General features: G+C 48.1%; 1 protein-coding gene across 2 annotated transcripts in view; it reads left to right on the top strand.

Moving 5' to 3' along the window:
• Positions 1–25167, top strand: part of B4GALT1 (beta-1,4-galactosyltransferase 1) — a 52632-nt gene extending 27465 nt beyond the window's left edge. The window contains exons 2-6 of one of the 2 annotated variants that reach the window (XM_068973691.1): positions 1992–2227; positions 14289–14476; positions 19759–19881; positions 21908–22012; positions 22493–25167. In XM_068973691.1, coding sequence (XP_068829792.1) covers positions 1992–2227; positions 14289–14476; positions 19759–19881; positions 21908–22012; positions 22493–22625 — 785 coding nt within the window. In that variant the 3' untranslated portion in view covers positions 22626–25167. The remainder of the gene's footprint in view (positions 1–1991; positions 2228–14288; positions 14477–19758; positions 19882–21907; positions 22013–22492) is intronic. The other variant, XM_068973692.1, reaches the window with a different exon arrangement.
• The last annotated feature ends 633 nt before the right edge of the window (positions 25168–25800 follow it).

The following is a 25800-nucleotide window of genomic DNA, read 5'->3' as shown; positions in this document are numbered from 1 at the left end:
AAGAAGAGACAGCAGGTTCACACCTGCTGACAGGCCAGAGGAGCGAGTCATAGCTTCCTTTCCTTGCGCTGCCGCATCTCGGGAGAGTAAGTGATCCATGAAGACGAGAGGTGCTCAGACAAAGTCACATGCCATTGACAAGCCAGCAGGGCACCAGAGGGCCGCAGTGGCCCCCGGGTGGTCCTCACCAGCATATTTCAGGGGAGCTCGCTCTGAGCTTGAGATCAGGGTCTGGTCTCTGTTCTGTTGTGTGTGGTTTCCTTCCTTTGTTCCTGTGGATGGTTTGCTCCACAGGTAAAGTTGGTTAGGCTAGAGTAATGGTTCCCAAAGCGTGTTCACTGATAAAATGGTTCTGTGGCTAAGTAAGTTTAGGAAGTGGTGGGTTAGATAAAGTGAATGGGGTTTCTTTCTCTTTTTTAAAGAGTTTATTTGGCTGCTCTAGGTCTTAATTGTAGCACCCAGAGTCTTTGATCTTCACTGCAGCACGTGGGATCTTTAGTCGCATCCTGGGAGCTCTTAGTTGTGGCATGTGGGAGCTAGTGTCCAGACCAGGGATCCAACCAGGACCCCCTACATTGGAAGCGTGGAGTCTTAGCCACTGGACCACCAGGGAAGTCCCTGAATGGGGTTTCTTAACTGCACAGCTCCTCAGAGCTTTTGGTGTGCATTATGACCTTCCAGAAGCAAGATTTAGTTTGCAAGGTTCCCAGACTTCTTTGGCCAGGGGGGCCTGTTTTTCCATTGAGCATCTTACTGGGACTAGTGGTTCCACTTTGAGAAAGTCTGGCCTACGGGGAATATGTTGAAATGTTCACTCTGTCCACCATCCCCTGTCTGTCCCTGGGCCTCTTTCTCCTGCCCTCCTCTTGTGTGCTGTGGCAGGAGCAGTCCTCAGACTTGGAGTCTTCTCTCGGCTCCACCTGTTTCTACTTAGGAGGCGGGGACGTTCATTCCTGTATCTGAATCTTGACTTTGACCTTTTCCTCGCCTAACCTGCCACTACCTCAGAATCCACCATCTGGGTCTCATCAGTTTTTTCTCTAAGCCTCAGCTCTCTTACTTTTCTGTGCTATACTTAGTCGCTCAGTCGTGTCTAACTCTTGGCAACCTCATGGACTGTAGCCTGCCAGGCTCCTCAGTCCATGGGGAGTCTCTAGGCAAGGGTCCTGGAGTGGGTTGCCATGCCCTCCTCCAGGGATCTTCCCAACCCAGGGATCGAACCCAGGTCTCCCTCATTGCAGGAGGATTCTTTGCCATCTGAGGCACTAGGGAACTTAATTCTCTCATTTGGAGCCATGTTCTTCCAGGACAGAATCTTTGTGGAGTCTCCCCCGACTTTTCCTTCCTTCTTCATCCACTATTTATCTAAGCATTCTTTTTTGGTGTTCCTTCTGGCTGTTCTTTCTCTGTTTCCCGAGTTCCTCCAGTCCCTCCTCATCAAGTTTGTTTCATTCGTGCATCACATCCCTTCCCCAGACATGGGTAACCCGTGCCACTCGCTGCTGCCTTCTGACTTTAGGCTGATTTCCTCAACACTGAGCTCCTCAACACACACGCACACTTCCCTTCCAACTAGGTTCGGTTCAGAGAGATGATGTAAGTTGTTTGTCCAAGGCCACACAGCTGGGAGGTGGCAGAGTTAAGTTTCAATGTCAGAATTTCTAAGAAAGTGCTTTCTCAACCGTGCTCTCTGATCCTTACAACAGCTTGTCCGGAAATCTGAGCAATAATTACTCCATTTCCATTTTTTCAGTTGAGCAATGTAAGAGTCTGAGTGGGTCCTGGGGATAGGAGAGTGCTTCAGAGGGTGACCGGCTGTCTGGGTTTGCTGGGACTGAAAGGTTTTCCCAGATGGTTGGTCGCGCTGGTGCTGGACATGGTACCTCGTGCTTGGCCTGAGAGCCTTTGCCGTGGCCACACGGCCTCCCCAGGGATGGCTTCCTGAGGCAGTCCTGGAGCCTGATGTCTTCTCCTTTCCCCCACCTCTCTAGTCGGCCCCATGCTGATTGAATTTAACATACCTGTGGACCTGAAGCTTGTGGAGCAGCAGAACCCGAAGGTGAAGTTGGGTGGTCGCTACAGCCCCATAGACTGCATCTCTCCTCACAAGGTGGCCATCATCATTCCATTCCGCAACCGGCAGGAACACCTCAAGTACTGGCTGTATTACTTGCACCCAATCCTGCAGCGTCAACAGTTAGACTATGGCATCTATGTTATCAACCAGGTGAGGTCTGGGGGGATAGAGGGAGGGAGGGAAGGCGTGTACGTATGTATGTCGTGTGTGTGTGTGCACGTGGGCACTTATGTACTCAAATATGTGAGTGATGGGGGTGAAGGAATAGAAGTACTTTTTTAGACATCTGGCATTTTGAAATTCTACCACACCGCCCTCAGGTGCAAATGAATTAAACGCTGTATAGTTCCCCCTACCCCCACCCAAGAATTTAACTTTGGTATTTCAAGTTTAGCCTGAATACTTAAATTCCCACCTTTAGACTATAACCTCCCAGGTGGAATAACACATCTAACTTATCTTTCTACTAAATTCCATTGAAATTCCTTTGAAGAGACAGAGTATATACATTTCCATTTCTAAAAGGCCCCGTGCCCGTTTCACGTCAAGATAAACTATGGATCTTCTTGTAGTAAGTTAGTTTGAATAGAAAGATTGTTAGCAGCTGACAGCTTCCATCAAAACTGAGGGACTTTGTGAATGTACCTTGGACCAGAAGAAAAGCTAGAAACAGCAATGTGTCCATTAGGCATTTCTGAGCACTGCCAGGGCAAAGCAGAGAGATACTAAAGAAACGACGAAGTTTCCTGGTTCTACCTGTCCTGAAGCTTCCATCCTCATTGATGGCAAGTGGGACCCTTCCAGGGAACAATTTGCTAATAATCTCAAGAACTGGATCTCAAGGTGGGAGAACAGGTGGCAGGCAAAACCCCTCAAGGCTGTTGGAGGGCCTTGGCCAAGTGAGGCACAGACCATGGCCCCAAGAAAATCTGCTTGTAAGATAGCCAGACAGTTGGGCTTTATTATGGAAGAATATTTGTATTATGTAAGAGAGAATAGGTATATGCCCTGCAAAATCCAAGCCACTTCAGTCCAACGAATATTTGTTTAAAAAAAGCCCTGCTGTCAAGGAACACTTGTCTGATGCCAGTGTGCACGTGTCGATCATGGTAGGATTCAGGAGCCCGTTATTAAAGCACTGGTTTTGAGCGCCTGGAAGAGGAAGCCACAGTTGCCAGGCCAGCAGGGATTACTAAACATAAGCCACGCCAGCTGCCTCTCCTTTCCCTCATTGATAATTGTTATACCGGTAGATGAATGATACACTGTAGACACTGTGGCAGATTGTTTCATCAAGGTATCTGATAGCCTCCCACAAATCTGCCTGAACAGAAGTTAGACAGCTGTGGTCTGGGTGGCATATAAACTGTATAGATTAAAATGCTTGGGTAAGGAGTGTTAAAGAGAGTTAGTTATGATGCCAAGTGTTTGAATTTAGATGACTCTGATCAAGGAAGACTTTGGGGCAGGAGTGGAGAATGCTAATGTATAGAAAGGTTGTATTTTAAGTAAATGTGAGATTGCCTCGTTCAATTATAAAGTCAAACATATATTGGACTGGTAAGATTTAGCCGCTGTCCTAAGTTCCTATGGCAGGATTGATATAGATATTACCCAAGTTTCAAACAACAGATTTCCACATGTCTTACACCAGCTATTTCCTCCTGCCTGCCCCAGTCCAGGCTGGCAGAACAATAAATAGGCAAGCCAGCTTGGACCAGCGGTACCGCTGTGCTGGCTCACACCGGTCACTGCCCAAGACGGGACTTCTCCCCAAGTGTGCTCTCCGAAATGGGGATCTGAGGTCACGTGCATTTGAGGGATGCTGGGGACAATGGGAAGCAGGTTTTGTTCCTGCAGAGCCTTCAGTGTCTTGGTGTACATGACAGCCTCCAGAGGGAACTCGGCACGTTTCCTGAGCTCATCTGACTGGAGGAACCGCCTTCCAAGAACCATCTCGAGTGACAGCTATTCCGTGAATTGAACACTGGGGGAAAGCAGGCCTCCTCTTCTCCCACCTCCTCACTTTCCCTAGGATGCTGAGAAATACCCCCAACTCCTGTCTTCTCCCATGTGTATCTCAGCATCGGAAAGATTTTATTTTTCATTTTTCAAACCTTTACATCTCTCTCTTTTTTTTTTCCTCTAGTTTGGTCAGTATAATCATCTCCCCCTCACCACCCCCCACCCCCACCCCTACCCTCTGCCCTAGTCCATGTCTTTTCGTTTCTTCATCTTTTTTTACTCTCCCAAGGGTTAACTTTCCGCCTTGAGAAAATCATTTCCTTTATCTCCCTCTCCCCCAGCTAATCTTATTTCTTCTGCTCCAGCTCCACCCTGATTATTTCTTTGGGAAAATGTGATCTGACTTCCAGGTAACCAAGTCATAAAGAAACCTGAAGTTGCCCCTACCTTTCCAGCAAAGGACATCTTGTGTGGTATCTATGAGAAACCCATGATAAAGCGATGATAGGAAAACCCAAGCCTTGAAAGAGGTGGGAGGGGAAACATTTGGAACGTGCCCTCTCTACAACTTAGAACCTTCCCACGTTCCCTGTGTTACAATTAGATGCTGTGGTTCAGAGCATCTGGCTTGGGTTTTGTGGTACCATTTGTTGAGCAGCTAGGCCTCTTAGCATCTTCCTGTCTCAGACACCCTGCTGTCATCTTGACACTTCATTCACTGCCCCTGCCCCAACACACACACCCAATTTAAGAAGGGAAATTGCCTAAAATAGGAGGGGCCCCTGAGACATCTAGCCCTCAGGTTCTCAGGCAGGTTTTTAAAAACAAAACCTCCCCTTGCCACGTTGAAATGCTGCCTAGCCCTGCATCCACAGTGGGTCACATTGGGTCACAGCATGTTCTACTTGAAGTGGGGGCTGTGTCCCCACCTCTATCCCTGACTTCCCATTCATTCTTTGCTGGGATTCACCTGTACCCCTGAGGTACAGAACAGAGAGTTCTGTTCTCATCTGTTTTGCTGATGAGGAAACTGAGGCTCAGGGATTGGAAGAAGGGACTGGTAGGAAGGCACATAGGCCACAGTAGGGCTGCAGCTCTGAGCCCAGTCTCGTGTCCTAGCGCCCTCTCAGCACATTAGCACCAGTTCCCTTCTCAAGGGCACTTAGTCCCTCCTCCTCAGAGCTGGGCATCCAGGACTGGCAGTGAGCTCCAGGCTCAGACTGCCTGGGTATTGGCTCTGCCCCTTCCCAGCTCAGTGACCTTGGACTCAAGTCCTTCACAGCTCGGTTTCCTCATTCATGGGAGGGAAAGGCTACAGTCCTTCCCACACACGGGACGGGGCTGTGACGCACACACCTGGCACACGGGGAACCCTCCGTAAACATTAGCTGCTTTGAGTTCCTTCTGCCCCCCCCCCCCCCGCCCCCGCACTGTCCCCCTTCTTCCTGCCTGTTTTCTCTGCCCAGGACTATGGTGATAAACTCTGTACTGTTCTCCCTGCCTCCTGTTTAACCCCCGCTCAGTACCAGGATCGAGACCCTCCCTCCCGTTCTTGGGTTCTCCATGGGAGCAGAAGGTCGTGAACTTAGGGACCACGGCCCACCTGCCAGCTTCTTCCGAGAAGGGTTGTGTCTCGGGCTCTGCCCGCAGGGGTGAGCTTTCATGGGCTTCTATGGCTCCCGCCACATGACCCTCAGCTGTTGACCACTTTCTTTTGGTTTAGTCCCCTGCAATCACCATAATAACTTGCATCTCACAAGAAGAGGGGTGGAGGGTTGATGAGCCTGAGAAGCAGCAGCATTGCTGTCTGTTCTCAGCGTCCAGCCCTCCTCCTGCCTTCGCCCGCCGGCGACTGAACATCCTGTTAGGGTTCTGGCAGGTCCAGCCTTTCAGAGCCAAGGGTGCTACTCTGAGGTTCAGATATCCTATCTGAGGTCCAGCGCAGGTACAGAGGAGGACACTAAGATATTTTAGCAGATGGGAGGTGGGGTGCACACCTCCCTTCCTTATACTTTCATTGAGAAAGGAAACTATAAAACCACCAAGGGCAAAGGGAAGGCAGATCACCACCTGGCAGCCCTGACTCTAATAAGAAATACAGGATGTTTGTGAGATAAGCCACTAGGGGAATTACCAAACGGATGACAGATGCAAGTGGGTTCGTAGTAGCCGTGGCAGCACCTTGCCCCAGAAACAGGGCCCAGGATCCGTCTCTGTTTCCGTTTGTAGGTCTGGTGCCTCTGCGCTCACTCAGTTTTTCTAGCTCCGACCACGGCATGCCCTCTCTAAACTCCATTATGTCCTCGCCCACAGGCGAGGGTCTGAAGGGCATGGGAGCCTGAGCTTGGCACCCAGACTGAGACCTGCCGCCACTTCCCCTCAGTTCTCCTTCACATGCTGCGCTGGACTCACCACCATCCCTGAGACACGCTCCCTCCTGGGCCTCTGCTCATGCTGCACCAGATACCTCCATCCTGCGTGCCTCCCTTGCCTCCCCTGGTTGCTTTCTTTCTGGCCACCACGGAAGGCCGTCCCCTTAGCTCTGCAAAGGCTTGGAGTGGAACTGTGCTGCCTTCTCCATCTGGGCTGCTTCCAAGCCCCATAGTGCTTTCTAGTGAGGGGAGAGGAGTGTTTGCCTGTGTGTGGGCCTTCCCTGCCCCTGCGGCCCCGAGATCCACATCCCTCAGGCCTAACTCCCTTGTCTCCCTGACCACCAGGCTCCGTGCTTCATCCACAGTTAGGGTGTGGAGCCCGAGCTGCTTCCTGTGGCTCCACCAGCTCTCGGGACAGGACCCCTTGGTCCTGGCTCTCTGGCAAGTGAGAACCTGAGACGTGAAGCCTCCTTTCCCCTCCAGGCCAGTCATGACCCCTGGGAACCTGCATGGCCTTCTCCCCTCTGCCCCATCAAAGCTTCCTGCCCAGCAGAGACCCCACTTTAGCCCTGTGGTGGTTAATGGTCATAATACATGATGGTCTTTTAGACTGAGCCTCTTTCACGGTCTCAAAGTTTGAGTTTTGACCCTGAGAGCCCCCAGTGAGGCAATGGGTGCCCCTGCTCCACACCATTCCTGCTGAGGGAAGACTCCCAGAGGGGAGCAGCTTGATGGGGGTCTCGCGATGGCCAGGCAGCAGAGCTAGGACAGAAATCACCTGCAGCCCCTGGAATGCCTCACCTTGCCATGTGTCTGTTCCTCACTGAGGAGCAGCTCCATTTCCACTTGGTGGTGTCCCCCGTGAGTCCCACTGGGTCACGAGAAGAGGACAGTGGCTTGGGAGTAGCAGCCTCAGAACCTCCAGGAGGCTGGCCCAGTTGTCATGGTTACAGGTAAAACCTGGCCTGAATGGAGGCCCCAGCTCCCATCAGAAGAGTCTCCATCCAGCTTTGGAGTTTTTCCCCTCTTCCTTCTCATCTGTGCACAGTCGTGAGGTGGTTCTAAGCTGCTTGTCTGAGACCAAGAGTGGGCAGGTTGGGAGACAGCCCCTGGCACCCTCAGTGAGTGAGAGCCTCTGTTACCCTCTTTGGCTGCTTACCTCTGTCCCTGGGCCAGGCAGCTGATTCCTAAATGAGGCCAAGACAGTTAGAGTGAAGCTCCAGAGGACAGCTGCCTGGGCCTGAGGCATCCGCCTGGGTTGGTTTCCATCTTGATTGTGTCTGTTTGCCATCCGCCTCCCTGCCTTATGTTTCCTGCCTAAGCTGTCAGCACCCAGATTGCGGTATGCAGGAGTAGGGCTGGGGAGGGGTGGGACCGGCCCCATTCTGCAGCAGCCCCTTTCTCTGGGCACTGGGACCTTTTGTGGAACGGCTGTAGATATCCGCATCCCACTGCTGCTCACGTGCTGCCCCAGTGACTGGTCGTTTCCTTTGCTGTGTGTTTCCCCTTGCTCTGTCTGTGGCTCGCTCCAGCCTCCAGGGATCATGTTGAAGCAGCACTTACAAGTACTTGCCTGAGCTGGTGATTTGCCTCCCTGGGCATTGTCCTGGGAAATGTCATTCCCCCATGACTTTGTGATGGGGACTGACCACTTATTAGGAATGTGCCTTTGCCTTGGAACCAGGGTGGCCACAGCCCAGACCCTTGCTTCTCTTCCTCACATCTCTCCCTTGCAGCCACCCTTGTCTCTTTTTTCTTTTTTTCCTTCTAGTGGGGGCCCTTTGCTTTTCCTTGTTAATCCTGTTTGTAGCCAAGCAAGCTGAAGGAGGACCTCCTCTCTGTGATATGCTTCTTGCTCTCCACCTGCTCCTCTTCTGTGCCCTTCACCTCCTAGAGAGAGAGAGGAATGCCGACCTTACTGCCGCTGCGACTGCTGCCGCCGCCGCTGCCACCACTGCCGCCACCCTGGTAATGTCCACATGCCCCCAGATCCAGTCCAGAGCCCAGGCGCTGCTGGACAGGGGGAAGCTGTGTAAATGATCCTGAGCATGTGCCATCCCGGGCCCTGGGGTTTCCCAGGCAGGACCCTGGCCCCTGTGGGCTCACTCAGAAATGCTGAGGCTGGTGGGAGCCCGGCTTTGCATTAAAGAGACTTTGCATTAAAATCAAGCCGAAGTTGAGCTCATACTGTATGTGTGTATACTTTTGTACCTTGCTTTTTTCCCTTAAATTCTATATCATCAACATCTTCCCATGTTATTTCATAGTCTTCATAATCATCACTTTCATGCCTTCACAAGAGTTGAGCCTGTAGTTCCACCATAATTAGTGTAGACATTCCTCTGTTAGAAGGCATTTAGGTAATTTTCACTTTCTCAGTAGTGTAAACAAGACTGTAATGAACATCTTTCAGTTTGTGGCTTATTCTGTGCTTGCTTCTTCCATATTTAGATTCATTTCCCTAGGCTAGATTTTCAGATACAAGACTATGGGTTCAGAAATGGTGTAAACATTTCTATGGTTTATAATATGAGTGGCCAAATTGCTTTCTTGAAAACGAAGCCTTTATTTTCTAAGTGTTTTTCTGCAGAAAATCTCATCTCAGTGCCGTAGGCCCTGGGAGAGAGGCAGACATCCCACTGTAGAACTGAAGTTCTAAAATTATTTTCTGTGTTTACCTTGCCCAGAGTCCTTGCTTGGCTGCTTTATTAGTTCTGTTCTCTCTGAAGGGACCTTATGGCTCTGACCTGTGTTCTGCTCTGTCAGGGGCCAAGGATTTGCCCTCTCTTGTGAGTAATTACTGTGGCAAACAAGAGGACTACCCCCTCCCCGCAACAGACCCTGGAGGGCACCTTTCCTTCACTCACTGGGAGAAGAGCTTAAGTCTCTGATCCAGGTTTTATTGAGGGCCTTGTCCGAACTCAGGGCCTCCTGTATTATTAAGGTTCAAAGCCAGAGACCCAACTGCTGTGAAATAATGGGCCAGTGGATATTATCCCGCCACAGACTCAGCGTTTGTGTAATCCCAGCAATTCTCTGGAGATCCCCTCACAGCCAGCCTGTCTACCCTCCTGAGGCTTGCTGGTCAGTCCTGCTGCATGGCTGCCTGGCCAGAGCTTCCTCTGCTTGTCTGCCACCCATTTGTCCTGGGTCTTTCCTCTTAGAGTCTGAAGGGGCACGGGGAAGCATGCAAAAGGGTATTTCTGCAGAGATTTCCACTGCCTGCAGACCTGCCTCTGGATCTGTGGGCTCGAGAGCCTGTGGGTTACTGTAGCTGTTGTGGAGGGGAGGAGTGGTGTGATGGGCAGGGGGTATGTATAGGAGCAAAATTGTTTCTCCCATCCCATAGAAATTCTGATTCTTTGAGACTCTGGGCTTAGGGTTGGTGTTTCCAACCTCTTTGCTGCTATGTCTTTTGGTGGCAGAGGGGCCAGGTAGTCAGCCCCCAAGCTGTCATGGTCAGGGGATATGTGTGCTGGTGTTCACACGAGGGCCTGACATCCAGGGAAGCCAGGGTGGTGTGGTGGGTCTTCCTGAAACTGAGAACTTGGGCAGTTGGCGCTGTGGTCATCTGTCTCCTCTTACCATCAGGGAAAGGCTGCACTTGCCTTAACCACAGGATTTGCCTGGTGATTAGACCAGATTCTGGTACCTCTCCTGGAAACCCCACGAAGGCTGCTCACAGGTGCAGCGCACAGGCCCGGGAACAAGTGAGGCATGAAATGGGGAAGTGGAGTCCCCCGCTTAGCCCTTCCGGAGAGGCATTCTCTGCTTGCCCCGTGTCATTGCCTAGTCTCCAGTAATCATGCCATAGCTTCCAGACTGGTCTTGCTGCCCTCAGTTGGCAAGTAGGGCACAAATTCTTCCTGGACTTGCAAAACATAATACTCATTTAAAACCTCAAGAGCTTCCTATGGCCTGAATAAAAAAAAGAAAGTCTTGATTATTTTAGCAAAGTTCCCAGCCTGCCTCTCCTGCCCCATGTTTTGATCCACATCCACCTTCTTATCTTGGTCTGGCTTCCCCAATCTGTATTTCTGTAGTTCCCTGAATGCTGTCTTTTCCTCACAGGCTTTACAAGTGCTACTCGCTCGTCTTGGAATATTCTTCTCATGCCTCCCAACTAAACTTGGCTCGCTTCTTCGAGGCCTTCTCTAATTTTCTACGATCGGGTTTGTGTTTCCACCTCTACTTCTCTGTATGTGCTGAGCTGAGGAGCTCCTTTCTCCTCCTTCCCCTTTAGGTAGCTGTCCACCCTAAAGAGCTCATCACTCCATAAAAACACAATTGCCTGTTTAACTTGGAACTTCTCAAAAGCAGGGCTTGTGTCTTTTCTTTTTCTGTATTCTGTATTTTTGCTAAGCAAAAAGTAGATACCCAATAAATGACCAGAATCAATATATGAAAAAGAGGGAGAAAAAGAGCCCTCTGGTCCTCTCCCATTTCTGGAGCAGGCTTTTCTTTTCTTGTTTTTTGATAATTTAATTGAGATATAATCACATATCATACAATATACCTATTTAAAGTATATAATTCAGTAGTAGCTTTTAGTATATTCAGAATTGGGCATCTATCAACCATGATCAATTTTAGAATATCTTTATTAAGCCAAAAAAACTCCCCTACACTTCTTAGCTATCAATTAATTCCTCCATTCTCTCCCGCCCTAGTAGCTACAATTCTACATTCTGTCTCTGTGGATTTGCCTGTTCTGGACATTTCATATAAGTGCAGTCTTATCTGTGATCCTTTGTGACTGATTTCTTTCACTTAGCATGATGTTTTCAAGGTTCATCCAATTTACAGCATGTAGCAGTACTTCATTCTTTTTATTGCAGAATAGTGTTGAATTGTATGTGTATACCACATTTTATTTGTCCATTTATCAGTTAATGGCCATTTGGGTTGTTTCTACTTTTTAGCTATCTAAAAAGTGCTGGACAGTGCTGCTGTGAACTTTGAAAGTTTTTGTGTGGACATGTTTTCATTCCTCTTGAGTATATACGTGGGAGTAGAATTTCTGGATCACATGGTGACTCTTTGTTTATCCCTGTGAGGAACTCCAGCCTGTCTTCCAAGATGGCAGCACAATTTTGTATTCCCACCAGCAGTGTATGAGGATTCTGTTTTGAATGGACATATTACTTGCTCTTCTGTTTAGGGTAAATGAGGGCTCTCGAAAAAGGTTCTAATGCCTTGGAGAGCCATCTGACACTTCTTGAGACATTTGTCCCTGCCACTCAGATCTGCCCAAAGGTCATTGGGTTTGCTGCATGAAGTGTTTGGAGAGCGTAGACTCGGCCAGGCCTCCCACCTCACGTGTCCTCACTCTTCCCCAGGCCAGCACACTGACCAGGCCCAGGCTCCTGTCCCCTCTGGACTGATGGATGTTGGCCTCTCTTGACTGGTACACCCACTTGTCAGTCACCCCACACATGGGGAAAGGGGTAGAACAGGTCTGCTCCTTGGGTTTCTCCTCCGGACTGCCATTGGTCCTGGGGTTGGCACAGCGGTGCCCATTCATGGTTCCATATTTCTAGTTCCTGCGAGAGGAAAATGCTTAGGGTAGTCTCAGTCAGGTATCTGCTTAGATCAACCAGTCATGGCCAACCGGCCAGGTCCTGTGGTTCAGACAAGGCCACCAACACCCTGCGCCTGTCACTGGGGAGCGGACCAAGAGAAGGGAACATTGGGCAGCGACTCCTGGGGGTCTGCTCCACAACTGGGAAAAGGCTTTGTTGGAACATTGCCTGTTCACTTGTTGGAAACATGTTCAATGGGGCTGAATTATATCTCACAATGTTCAGAGAAAGCTAATTCTTTGAGAATCTTTATGGGACTGGAGGAGGAAGATGGAAGCCACCAGATGCAGGCCTCTATTACCAGGAGGTCGAAGGTTGTGGGAGGAAGGAAGCAAATCAGATTTGGAGGTGAAGGCTGTTAACAAGATTGTTGAGATGATTAAAAGACACACCATGCTTGTAAAATACTTCCCTGTGCCTGGTGTATCGGCTCCCCCAGAGAATATTAGCAGTGTGTTATTGTAATAATAATAACGACTACAACTTCATATGCAGTTCCTAAACTTTGGTCATTTTTTTTCTTGGTCTCATGACTTACACAGAATTAGCTGAAGGCAGAATTCTAGATGGTTCTTAACTGGCGTGTGTGCCTGCGTGCATGCTCAGTTGTGTCCAACTCTTTGAGATGCCATGGTACCTCTCTGTTAACTCACAGAGCAGCCCAAGTACACCCTGAGTACTTCAGGGTGCAGCCTTCTCCTGTTACCACACATGGTTAGAATGCTTTCTCATGGGCTGAAGAAAGGAGCTCTCATGTAAAATGTTGCATTTACTCTTTGGGGCTGTTCTTTCTGACTTCCTGGTACTTATCTTTCTCAAGTGGTCCGTGGCCCCAAGTCACCCTCCTGACACTGGGGGGTGTGGCACCTTCCGGGCACTCTGTCCTCACTAAGGCAGCCTGGTGGAGAGCCAGTGTCTGGGCCTTATCTTAGAGTTCTGGAGAGAAGATGTTCAGCACCCCACCTTAGAGACCGTACAGATACTGTAGGCCCTCGTGAGGCACATTTTCCCCCAAAGTAGAGGTCCTTGATCTGGTTGATCCCGAGAAAGACTGGAAAGTGAGGATTCTAGAGGGTTGGGCTCCAGCACTGGCTGAGTCATTTATATGGCCTTAGTTTCTTCATGACAGTGGTGGGAGAATTCCAGCCAGGATGAGAGTATGGATATTGAAGTGCTTGTGAATTAAGTGTAAGCGTGATTGTGTCGATGATGTTACTGTCCTTACTAACCTGGGGTCTTGGTAACTGGTAAGAGCAGAGACCCATGAGAGGCCCCTTAGGTTGGAGTCTGCTCAAAGGGTTGCCATCTGCCATTGTGTGTTGAAGCCCATCCATTTGTCTACTCATCCATCTACCCATCAATCCATCCATCCAGTGGTTATTTATTGAGCTCTTATTGTATGCCAGGCTGTGTTGCAGGCCTGTTTCCAATGGGTGAAGAAAAAGCAAAAAAAAAAAAAAAAAAAAATTCCAGCGTTCATTGAGCTTATGTTCTAATGGGAGGAGGCTGAAAATAAACGAGAAGTAACTAAAATATGAAGTACCTTGGCACCAGCCCACTTAATTCTTGTAGACCCCGTGGTTGGCATCCTGAAGCGGGTGTCCTCCTCTCTTATACACACTATCTCTACTGTGCCCAGTAGTGCACTGGTCCCCCCCTACACTGTGAGCACTGGGAGGGCAGAGACTGGCTTGAGTTTGCCATATTTCCTGGTGCCTGGTTTAGTGACAAATACCTGGACACAGTGTGATGATCAAACCCTAGTCAACCACACAAAAGCAGGTAGAAGTGAAAAAGTCCCATTGTCACCAGTTTCCTGATATCCTTCCTGCAATTAGCCTATATGTACTATAAGAATAAATAACACATCTGTTTAAACACCTTTCACCTAACAATACTATCTCGATGATCATTTCCTTTTAGAGCTTCCTTATTTTTTTTTTAAACAGCTCTATTCCATTATATGGATGCATCATGGTTTATTTAAGCCATTTCCTGGTCATGTTTACGTCATTGTTTGCAGCCTTTTGCATTGGTGAACATGTGGTGAAAAGAGTGAACATGTTGTTCACCTGTCATTTGCACACTTGCAAGTCCTACAAGATAACTCCTAGAAGAGGGATTGCTGGTTCAGGGAATGCTATTCAGGATTGAGCTGTAAAGTGAGGGTAGAAAATGAGGCCCAGGAATGGTCTAAGGGCCATGTGGAGCAGACAGGTCACCAGTCCCCATGGGTGTTTGGCTGAAAGGCCTCATGGCATCTGATGGCAACTTTTTTTGTTTCTGCACCAGGCTGGAGAGTCCATGTTCAACCGCGCAAAGCTCCTCAATGTTGGCTTTAAAGAGGCCTTGAAGGACTATGACTACAACTGCTTTGTGTTTAGCGACGTGGACCTCATCCCAATGAACGACCATAACACCTACAGGTGCTTTTCACAGCCACGGCACATTTCTGTAGCAATGGATAAGTTTGGATTTAGGTAAGAGATGTTTACCGGAATCTGCAGAAAACATATCTATGTCTTCCATGACAACCAGGGAACGCAGTTCCTCTAGCCCAGGAGTAAGTGCCTCTTAGGCTTTGGAGGAGAATGCCTTTTGGGAGAACTGGGTGCTTTTGAAGCATATGTGTGTGAGTGCTGTGTTAAGTCTCTTCAGAGTGCATATGTGTTGAGTGCTGTGCTAAGTCACTTCAGTTATGTCTGACTCCTTGCACCCCTATGGACCGTAGCCCAACAGGCCTCTCTGTCCGTGGGATTCTCCAGGCAAGAATCCTGGAGTGGCTTGTTATGCCCTTCTCCAGGGGATCTTCCTGGCCCAGCGATCGAACCCGTGTCTCTTCCGTCTCCTGCATTGGTAGGAGTTCTAGACCACTGGAGCCACCTGGGAAGTCCTTTGAAGCTCATCAGTTCAGTTCAGTCGCTCAGTTGTGTCTGACTCTTCGCGACCCCGGTGGACCACAGCACGCCAGGCCTCCCTGTCCACCACCAATTCCTGGAGTTTACTCAAACTCATCTCCATTGAGTTGGTGATGCCATCCAACCATCTCATCCTCTGTTGTCCCCTTTTCCTCCTGCCCTCAATCTATCCCAGCATCAGGATCTTTTCAAATGAATCAGCTCTTTACATCAGGTGACCAAAGTGTTCAAGTTTCAGCTTCAACACCAGTCCTTCCAGTGAACACTTAGGACTGATCTTTAGGACGGATTAGTTGGATCTCCTTGCAGTCCAGGGGACTCTCAAGAATCTTCTCCCAACACCACAGTTCAAAAGCATCAGTGCTTCGGCACTCAGCTTTCTTTAGAGTCCAGCTCTCACATCCATACATGACCACTGGAAAAACCATAGCCTTGACTAGATGGACCTTTGTTGGCAAAGTTATTTCTGTGCTTTTCAATATGCTATCTAGGTTGGTCATAACTTTCCTTCCAAGCAGTAAGCATCTTTTAATTTCATGGCTGCAGTCACCATCTGCAGTGATTTTGGAGCCCAGAAAAATAAAGTCAGCCACTGTTTTCCCATCTATTTGCCATGAAGTGATGGGACTGGATGCCATGATGTTTGTTGTTTTCTGGATGTTGAGCTTTAAGCCAACTTTTTCACTCTCCTCTTTCACTTTCGTCAAGAGGCTCTTTAGTTCTTCTTCACTTTCTGCCATAAGGGTGGTGTCATCTGCATATCTGAGGTTATTGATATTTCTCCTGGCAATCTCAATTCCAGATTGTGTTTCATCCAGCCCAGCATTTCTCATGATGTACTCTGCATATAAGTTAAATAAGCAGGGTGACAGTATACAGCCTTAACATACTCTTTTTCCTATTTGGAACCAGTCTGTTGTTCCATGTCCAGTACAGATTTCTGAAGAGGAAGGTCGGGTGGTCTGGTATTCCCATCCCAATTCCTTCAGAATTTTCCACAGTTTTTTGTGGTCCACACAGTCAAAGGCTTTGGCATAGTCAATAAAGCAGAAATAGATGTTTTTCTGGAACTCTTTTGCTTTTTCAGTGATCCAGCAGATGTTGGCAATTTGATCTCTGTTCCTCTGCCTTTTCTAAAACCAGCTTGAACATCTGGAAGTTTGTGGTTCACATATTGCTGAAGCCTGGCTTGGAGAATTTTGAGCATTACTTTAGTAGCGTGTGAGATGAGTGCAGTTGTGCGGTAGTTTGAGCATTCTTTGGCATTGCCTTTCTTTGGGATTAGAATTAAAACTGACCTTTTCCAGTCCTGTGCCCACTGCTGAGTTTTCCAAATTTGCTGGCATTTTGAGTGCAGCACTTTCACAGCATCCTCTTTCAGGATTTGAAATAGCTCAACTGGAATTCCATCACCTCCACTAACTTTGTTCGTAGTATTGCTTCCTAAGGCCCACTTAACTTCCCATTCCAGGATGTCTGGCTCTAGGTGAGTAATCACACCATTGTGATTATCTGGGTCGTGAAGCTCTTTTTTTGTACAATTTTTCTGTGTATTCTTGCCACGTCTTCTTAATATCTTCTGCTTCTGTTAAGGCCATACCATTTCTGTCCTTTATCGAGCCCATCTTTACATGCAGTGTTCCCTTGGTATCTCTAATTTTCTTGAAGAGATCGCTAGTCTTTCCCATTCTATTGTTTTCCTCTATTTCTTTGCACTGCTCACTGAGGAAGGCTTTCTTATCTCTCCTTGCTATTCTTTGGAACTCTGCATTCACATGGAGAATACTCATAGTCAGTTATTATTTAAGGAGGGAAGTGGACTCCAGAAGCACCTATACTTCTGCACCTCCAGGTGAGAAGTGTTTATATTTGGGATGGCACTTATCTTCAGGTTCCAGAGGGTGGTTGTAATACTTGACTTTCTTCTCCCCTTCCCCTTACAATTTGGGAAGCAAATTGGAGTCATCTTCCCTCAGTAATTTCTTGGACTTGGGTAATTGAGATCTTCCTTGGCACTTTAAGAAGGAATACGGTTGTTTCCCTGCAAAGCACAGGCTTCTGCTTAAACACTGGGGCTCAAGACTTTCCCACCAAAATGCCCCTAGGCGAGGAATCCAGCTGATGCCTGTCCCCAGGAGCAGCAGTGTAATGAAAGCCTATTGTCATAGGTGGAAAATAGTCTTGTGGTCCATTTTTTTAATCTTAAAAAGTAAATTTGCATTTCATTCCATGATTTGTCCACGTTTGTATCAACATAAACTTAAGGCAACTGTCAGTTGGATAACCTGACCTCTTCCTCCATGTTCTAAGTCAACCTGGAAGCTCCAAGAAGGTGTGCTGTGGGTACCTCGTGTGCTGGGCCTCCCTGGCTCAGGCTTGACTACCGCAGTACTGCAGGCCTGTGTGCCAACTGGCAGTCCCTTGGTATAGAACAACCAACAGCTTTCTTTCAGACTCATTTTATTTATTTTTTAAAGTTTGAGTAATTTTTTGGCCATGCCAGGTCTTTGTTAGTGCACATGGGCTTTCTCTAGTTGCAGGAAGCAGAGGCTACTTGTTGTGGTGCACAGGCTTCTCATTGCAGTGGCTTCTCTTGTTGTGAGCACAGGCTCTAGGCACGAGGGCTTCAGTATTTGTGGCTCACGGACTTAGTCGCTGTGCAACACGTGGGATCTTCCCGGACCAGGGATCAAACCAGTGTCCCTTGCATTGCAAGGCAGATCTTTAATCACTGGACTACCAGAGAAGCCCCAGACTCATCTTGCTTTCATCATTTCTTTCTGTCCTCCCTTGCTGGGGGCATGAGTGCTGTGAGATGAACAGAGGACGCTCTGAAGTCCTTCCCCAAGATTAAAGCGTTCAGACCATAAACATCCTGTCTTAACGGGGGAAACTTTTGACTGTAAACAGAACTTTGTACCCTCCTATCTTCCCCCTCTCCCTCCCTGTTTGTGTATCTTCTTCTCTTTGAGGCACACCGGTTCCTCTGAACTCTGCCCTTGAAGTGTGGTGGTGCTTACCTAATTCTTTACCACAGCATCATGTATGTTTCACCCAGAACTAGTTAGGCTTGGGAGACGAGGCAGGAAGGTAAGAGAAACCAGCAGAGACAGCAAAACCAAATCTGGTCAGAATAGCATATACTTCGCCTGTGCAGTGGCTGAGAGTCCACTTCTGTAAAAACACTGATTATGAAAAAGCCTTAATGGCCTGGTCACCTCTGGTTTTCAAACCCTCACATTATAAGTGCAGACTATAGTGTGCAGATAACCAAAGGGGGATGACTTGATGCTTAAATGATGATACCTAATTACAAGTGGATTGTCTTTGATTCATTAAAGCAGGCCCCCAGGGATCTTTGCTTGTGGGTGCTTGCAGTCAGAATTCTGGAACGTATTTGAAAATAACAACTGCATCTTTTTTTTCATACATTTTGTATGGTTTGGCTGACTTCCCCCTCAAAGTCTGAGTTAGAGTTTTCCTTAATTTGTGTGATGGGTTTTGGTCTCTTCGGATTCCAGTAAAAGCCCAATTGTGGTTTGGAGCTACACACAGGGCTGTCACAAAATCGCAGCCTTTATAAAGCCCACAGGAAAGCCTTTGCTTGCCCTCTGGGCACATCCAGATTCTTAACATTTCTCGTCAGTCCTTCCTCTGTGTCCCTCAGGAGTCCACAATTCATAACCACTGAAATATTGAAATGCAGAATGGTTTGGAAGGATGAAAGCCTAGATGCCCTACTGCTTGAAAATGGGTCAAAATAGATTCATCATCATACATTTTGCCAAGTCAGGATGTGGTAGAATTTTCCAAGAAAATTTTTATTTTAGCAAATTTTCAGAAATGCTGTCTCAACTGTTGGGGTCAGTGTTCAAGTCAGTATACCTTTGGAAGAATGAAAGCAAGACTGTAAATGGGCCAGGGGTGGGAAGGGGGGCATGACAGGGTGGGCACAGGAGACTCTAAAGCAGTCTCAGTTTCTGGGACCTTCTGGAGAAGGATTTCTGACCCATGGAAAGCAGGTTCTCGAGCAATGCAGGAGAACTGGGCTTCTGTATTTGTCATTGACTGATTGTCTAGATAACCACAGTGTTCTTGGAAAGTGCAAGATTCTACTTTTTGATATCTGTCTTCTCTGCGATAATCTGAGTCTGATATGAAAACAAAACAAAGGAAACCCTCATAAATCCCTAACTTAAAAGTTCCAAGGAATAAAAATAACTTTAGAAGTGTTTATATATAAAAAAAAAATAATTTAATAAGACCCTGATGCTGGGAAAGATTGAAGGCAGGAGCAGAAGGGGCAACAGAGGATAAGATGGTTGGCTGGCTTCACCGACTTGATGGACATGAGTTTGAGCAAGCTCCAGGAGTTGGTGATGGACAGGGAACCCTGGCACGCTGCAGTCCATGGGGTTGCAAAGAGTTGGAGACGGCTGAGTGGCTGAACTGATTCATTTTCGGCGGTGCTGGGCCTTTGTTGCTGCACGTGGGCTTTTCTCTAGTGGCGGCGAATGGGGCTAACTCTTCGCCGCAGTGCATGGGCATCTCATTGTGGTGGCTTCTCTTGTTGCAGAGCATGGGCTCTAGGCACACGGGCTCCAGTGGTTGCAGTTCTTGGGCTTGAGAGCACAGGCTCAATAGTGGCGCAGGGCTTAGTTGTTCCAAGGCATGTGAGGTCTTCCTGGACCAGAGATTGAACCCATGTCTCCTGCATTGGATTCTTTACCACTGAGCCACCAGGGAAGCCCAGAAGTATTTATATTTTGAGTGAGCTTTATTAAAGAATAAATACTAACTACTGGTCCTCTGTGTGTGCGTGTGTGTGGTTTTTTTTTCCCCAGCCTACCTTACGTGCAGTATTTTGGAGGTGTCTCTGCTCTAAGTAAACAACAGTTTCTCAGCATCAATGGATTTCCTAATAACTACTGGGGCTGGGGAGGTGAAGATGATGACATTTATAACAGGTAAGCATCACAACTTAGATCTCGTGCTTCCCTGTCTCCCTTCACTTCTGGTTTTTCCATCTGTGCTTGGTTATTTTGCAAGGATTGACCCTGAGGAGAGATGCAGTCCCCACTGAGCCTGAATTCTTAGGTGAGCTCTGCTCTAGATGCTCCAGGTGATAAAGAGTATCTTAAGAGACGCACCATGAGAACCCTTAATGAAACTGGAAAGCATCTGAAAATACGCATGTGTGTAACTCTGATGTGCACTTGAAAGTTTTAATCTACCTGCATTAGGAACAAAAACAAAAAACTCAACCTGTACTCACTGCTGTATTTAAAATGGATAACCAGTAAGGTCCTACTGTATAGCACATGGAAGTCTGCTCAATGTTATGTGGCAGCCTAGATGGGAGGGAAGTTTGGGGAAGAATGGATACATGTATATGTATAGCTGAGTCCCTTCCTTGTTGACCTGAAACTATCACAACATTTTTAATCAGCTATACACCAATACAAAAAAAAAGTTTAAAAAATCGGCTATACACCAATACAAAAAAAGTTTAAAAAAATTAAAAAGTATCTTTAGGAAAACTAGCTTCTGTGATTTTTGCCTTAGCCTTCTGGAAAATGTAAAATGAGAAACATGTGAAGGGGTGACTCACACTACATGGCCATCCACACCCTGGGGCTCTTCATGAGTTGGTAAAACTTTATTACGTGAGTTGTCATCACAGATGGTAAAAAAAACCATCTGTCAGTGGCATTTGAAAGCACATTCTGCTTGGTTTTTCCTGGCAGTGGAATCTTCACCCCTGCTGGATGTATGCAAAAAGCACCTTCTCCCTCTGGGAGCCAACCTGAACATGCCACTGAGTTTGAAACCAGAATACACCCTGGTGCCTTCCTGAACTGGAGTACATTAATTTCATCATTAACAGAAGATGTCTCAGAGCAGCAGCCAAGTCGCTTAAGATTAGCTTTGCAGCATAGACTCAAGTCTTTAACACAATTCTTGAAGAAAACTTGAATTTTAGAGATTGATTATCAATATGCAGAGCACTGGGCCAGGCAGGACCAGTGGTGAGGGAGACAGTGAAGCCCTGAACAGGGAGTCCAGACAAAAACAGACTTCCTTTCACAGCAGCACACCCAGGCAGCTGGGCCCGTGTGACGGTGTACAGGACTGACGTGCTGCGCAGACCTGAGTGATCAGAAAAGTCTCCAGGAGGGAGCCCCGAGAACAACCCCCTGAGGGTGGGGGAACAGAAGCATCAGTGGTTGTGGAGGAGCTTTCTGTCCTTTCTTTTAAAAGAAGTTTTTAAAAATTTTAAATTGAGGTATAGTTGATGTACAATGTATGTTTCAGATGTACAACATAGTAATTCACAATTTTTAAAGGTTATATTCCATGTATGATCATTATAAAACTTCGGCTATAGTCCAAAAGTAATATCCCTTTCAGACATTAGCCCTGTTCTGGGAGATGCTCTGAGAAGGCCTCCATGATACAGTCTTTGCCCTTCTTTCCTGCTTCACCTTTGGCCACTTCCTACCCCAAACTTCGATGCTCCCAGAGGGCACTGCGCTTGCTCTCACCTCCCTGCCTTTGCCTGTGCTGTCCTGACTGCCCAAAATGCTCTGGCAAACACCCACTCATCTTCAGGGCTTGGCTCTGCCCAGTCTCGATCAGGTGGAGTTGGTTGCTTCTCCCTCTGTGCTGAGCATCCCCACGCCCACCTCCTCCCCTTCGTCCTGTCACCTATGGCCCTACATTCTAAACATCCACATCGTAATTTCCACGAGGGCAGACACCCCCAGTGCCTGGCACAGGATAGTCCCCCTTGGATCTAGAACCAAGGGTAAAAGGATATGAGGGAGGGGTGTGAGTTTTAACTGCTACCTGTACACTGGGCTGGGATGTGGGTTGGTGAGACCAGCTGGCAGGATAGGATGGTGGATGGGACAAAAGTCTTGCCACTGTGGCTGTGGGACCTGGGTCTTGTGGCAGCTCTGTGATGACCACTTGTCCCTTTGCTCCTTACAGATTAGCTTTTAGAGGCATGTCTGTGTCTCGCCCAAATGCTGTAATCGGGAAGTGTCGGATGATCCGCCACTCAAGAGACAAGAAAAATGAACCTAATCCTCAGAGGTGTGTTCTCTTTTATTCTCTCCCCTGTGTGTGTTTCCTTCTGCCTTCAGGTGGGGTTGGCTGCAGGAATGGGGCTCTGGAGTGGGCTCTGTGCCTTAAGGGAAAACGGGTTCCATCTACAGGGCAGGGTTGGAGTAGGAGGGAAGTGGTGGTGGTGGTGGTTTAGTTGCTCAGTCGTGTCCGACTCTGCGACCCCACAGACTGTAGCCCACCAGGCTCCTCTGTCCATGGGATTTCCCAGGCAATACTGGAGTGGGTTACCACTTCCTTCTCCTGAGGATCTTCCTGACCCTGAGATTGAACCTGCATCTCCTACATTGGCAGGTAGATTCCTTACTGATGAGCCACCGGAGAAGCCTAGTAGGAGGGGAAAGGGGCCATTAAAGTACAAACGTTTTAAGTTTTGAGTTTTGTTTTTGCTTTATTTTTTTTAAGATTTTTGTGTTGGCTTCAAACCCTTTGTCTTTTTGTTCCTTGTAGGTTTGACCGAATTGCACATACAAAGGAGACAATGCTGTCTGATGGTTTGAACTCACTCACCTACATGGTGTTAGAAGTCCAGAGGTACCCGTTGTATACCAAAATCACAGTGGACATTGGGACGCCAAGCTAGCATTTTGGTGCACTGATCAGAGACCTGAAAATGGCCAGGGACCTCTGCTGTGTCTCTGCCCGTGTGCTGGGCTGGTCCCTCTCACTCTCACAATCAGTGACAGGCCCTCTCTGCTCATCATTCAGACGCCTTTCCGGACGACCAGGACGAGTGGGATATATTGCCCCCAACTTGGCTCAGCATGTGACTTCTCAGCCCCATGAGGTGTATGTAAGCATAGAAACCATCAGCCTCTGGGGGCTCTCGGCATGTTCATGGTGTCACCCCAAAGAATCAAAGCTATGCACAGCTCCAAATCTGGTGACTGTGGGACTCATCCCCAGCAAAAAAAAAAAAAAAAAAACACAAACCTGCTAATTTGTTGTGATATAGGTAAGAATTTTGCTTTAAAGTGTGGTATTATTACTTTGTGAAAAATTGGAGAGTGCTACTGAAATCGGATCGGTGTGGTGTTTTTCCATTGTCATGTTTTAACAGAAAAACACCCAGTTACAACCATTCTCGCGTTACCACCCCCCACCCTCGACCCTCTCTCCATGATATGCAACTATTACAATCACTGTGTATGTGTGTCTTTTCTTAGCAAAAGAATTTTAAAACTTGAGGCTTGAATTCCAAGGTCACTTTAGCCACCAGAGCAAAAGCCTTGGGTGTTCTCACATTCAGTGGCCTTTCTCCAGATGCCTGATTTCTGAATGTAAATCCTTTTTTTTTTAATAGCATTTGTTGTAGTATTTTAAAGAACAAATCAGATCCTCCTTATGGTCTAGCTTGATTTTGTGTTGATCCAGAATGGCATAGTCTTTAGTCATGGCAATTTATTTTTCTGAGCATGCTATATAAACTTGAATTTCCTATGTATTTTTACTGTGGGGTTTTACATGTGGGAATGGGGATTGAGCATTTTTTAGGGTGAAAAATAACGTATGCTGTAGTGGCCCCACATGGGCCTTGGATGGAGCTGGCAGGCCAGGTTTTCTGAAGCGCGTAGACATCTTTGGGTCCTTCGGTGAGAGCTAAGGTGCCCCATGAGCACTGTCAAGCTGGACTCTGCAGGGGAGGCAGACACCTTGGCCTGCCTGGCAGAGTTCCCCACCTCACCACCTCCCTGCCCTCCCCAGGTGGGCAGGGCCAGGGAACAACCCCTATCTCCTCAGACTGATCCCAGCAGCCCCCTTAGGCCCCAGGCTGTGGAGCTGGAAATGACAGCCATCAGATTGTTTACTGGCCCTCCATCTGCCCCTGGGGGCTGCCTTCCAGGCACCGTTGGCCGAGCTGCCTGGCCCACCTTGCAGGACCGGTTCTCTGTCCTCCTCCTCCTCCTCCTCCTCCTCCTCCTCCTCCTCCTGCCTCCCTTGTGCTGCCTTTCTCTTCCCTCCCTCCCCCTTTTTGTTCCGTTGCCTCTTGCCTGTTTCCTAAAACTGGCCTGTGGCACTCAGGGTCAAACAGACTGTCCATTCTCCAGCATGAATGTGCCTTTTAATTAGAGATCTAGAGAGCAGTTCAGCTGAACACACCCACACTCCTCCCACGGCCACTCTGGTGCCGAGAGCTTCCCATCCCCCCTCAGGTTTTAGCAGGTGCTCCTACCCCAGGGAGGCCGACTCACAGCAGATGTCTTCCCCAAGCCCTTCTCTGCTACTGGAGGTTTTAGCCTGCCTGGGGTGAGATGCACAAGGCAGTTCCTGCCACTGGGCACGAGTGCTGGGTTCAGGCTGGGCTGAGGGCTTAAAATTCAGCTTTCTAATCCCAGGGTTAACCTTTCAGCTGGGCGCAGCCTAGAAACCAGCCCTCAGTGTGGACGCTGAACTGGTGCCTGGCCCCAATCATACCTGTGCCTTTATCGCTTTGAGCATCTCATGCTATTACCTGGTTCTTTTTCCAGAAACCTTTGTGTTGGTTACAAATTATTTTCCACTGTAGCTGTGCTATGCAAAGAGTATTCCGTCTGTCAATTCCCCACTCCTTAATAACGACGTTGTTAAAGCCAGGAATAACCCTGACAGGAAGCTTTGGGAAATGCAAAGAATGAAGACCTCGCTTTCTGTTCCCAGATCCTGACTTTTCCAAAGTGCCTTAAAAGAAAGGAGACAAGTATCCTGGGTGGTAACCTTTTTGTAACTTTACTTTTAAAAACAAGATTCTGACTTTTTTTTTCTTTTCCTATTACATTTTCTTTCATGTTCCATTGTAATAGTCAAGTCTGTGGTTCATTCTCAGGACCACCGGAGATGCTGCTTCATCACCCATTCCCCGTTTGCTCAACTTCTGGTGCGATCATGGGGTCCACCCAGGCCCAGGGTTAATCCTAGCCCTGATCTGGTTCATCAGATGCTGCAGCACGTACTTCCTCCCTGGGGAGTTGAGTACTAAGGGTTCAGGAGCATTTCCTTCATCTGGAAGTTGTCACCATGACATTGTCGCCTGCTCTTCTCTGTTTCTGTCCATTCTGTTGCTGGTGACCCTCTAAGGTGGCCTTTGGGAAAGGTCAGAGGGCAGAGGTGGCGCAAGAGGGTAAAGGAAATGCTGGTGCTGCCCCCTCAGGGCCTCTGCTGACCAGTGGGTGGGGGGGTGGGCTGGAGGGAGGGGTGCCTCACACGGCTGGGAGGGGAGCCTTCCTGTCCTAGAGACCTGTGTGCTGTGTATTTTGATTTCCCATGTACACAAATGTATGTATTTACCATTGTAAGTGGGTGAATGTCTGACCTTGGTGTTCAAAACAGAACTGTATTTTTGCCTTTAAAATCCAGTAATATAACGTGAATAAATGACCCTATCTTTGTAACGGCAGGTGGTCTCTCTTCTGATGTAAGCGGTTATAGGTTCCTCCAAAGCTGGAGGACAGGGATTGGGGCTGCCTGCTGGGAGCGTCTGAGGAAAGCAGGGGCTCTGCCTCCTCTGCCTGCCTCACTGTGTGGGGGGCGGAACTGGGGGCTTGGGTGAAGGGAGGAGATGTTCTCTCACCTGCCTGGGATCACACACACCATCCCGGAATCAGCCGTTTCCCCATCTGCGTCTCATAAGAATATCTGTAAAATGGGAACAGTAACACACACAGACTTTCTGAGGCTTAAAAGAGATGTGTCTGAAATACAGCGACAGGCACCTCACAGGTACTTACCACATAGTAGCTGGGGGCCCTTCAGAGAAGAAGTTTTCCCAGCAGTTCTCTGGC

Source organism: Capricornis sumatraensis, chromosome 6 (genome assembly GCF_032405125.1).
Source record: "Capricornis sumatraensis isolate serow.1 chromosome 6, serow.2, whole genome shotgun sequence".
NCBI classification, from domain to species: Eukaryota; Metazoa; Chordata; class Mammalia; order Artiodactyla; family Bovidae; genus Capricornis; species Capricornis sumatraensis.
The sequence above is the reverse complement of the archived record's forward strand: the minus strand, read 5'-3'. Positions and strand labels throughout refer to the sequence as shown.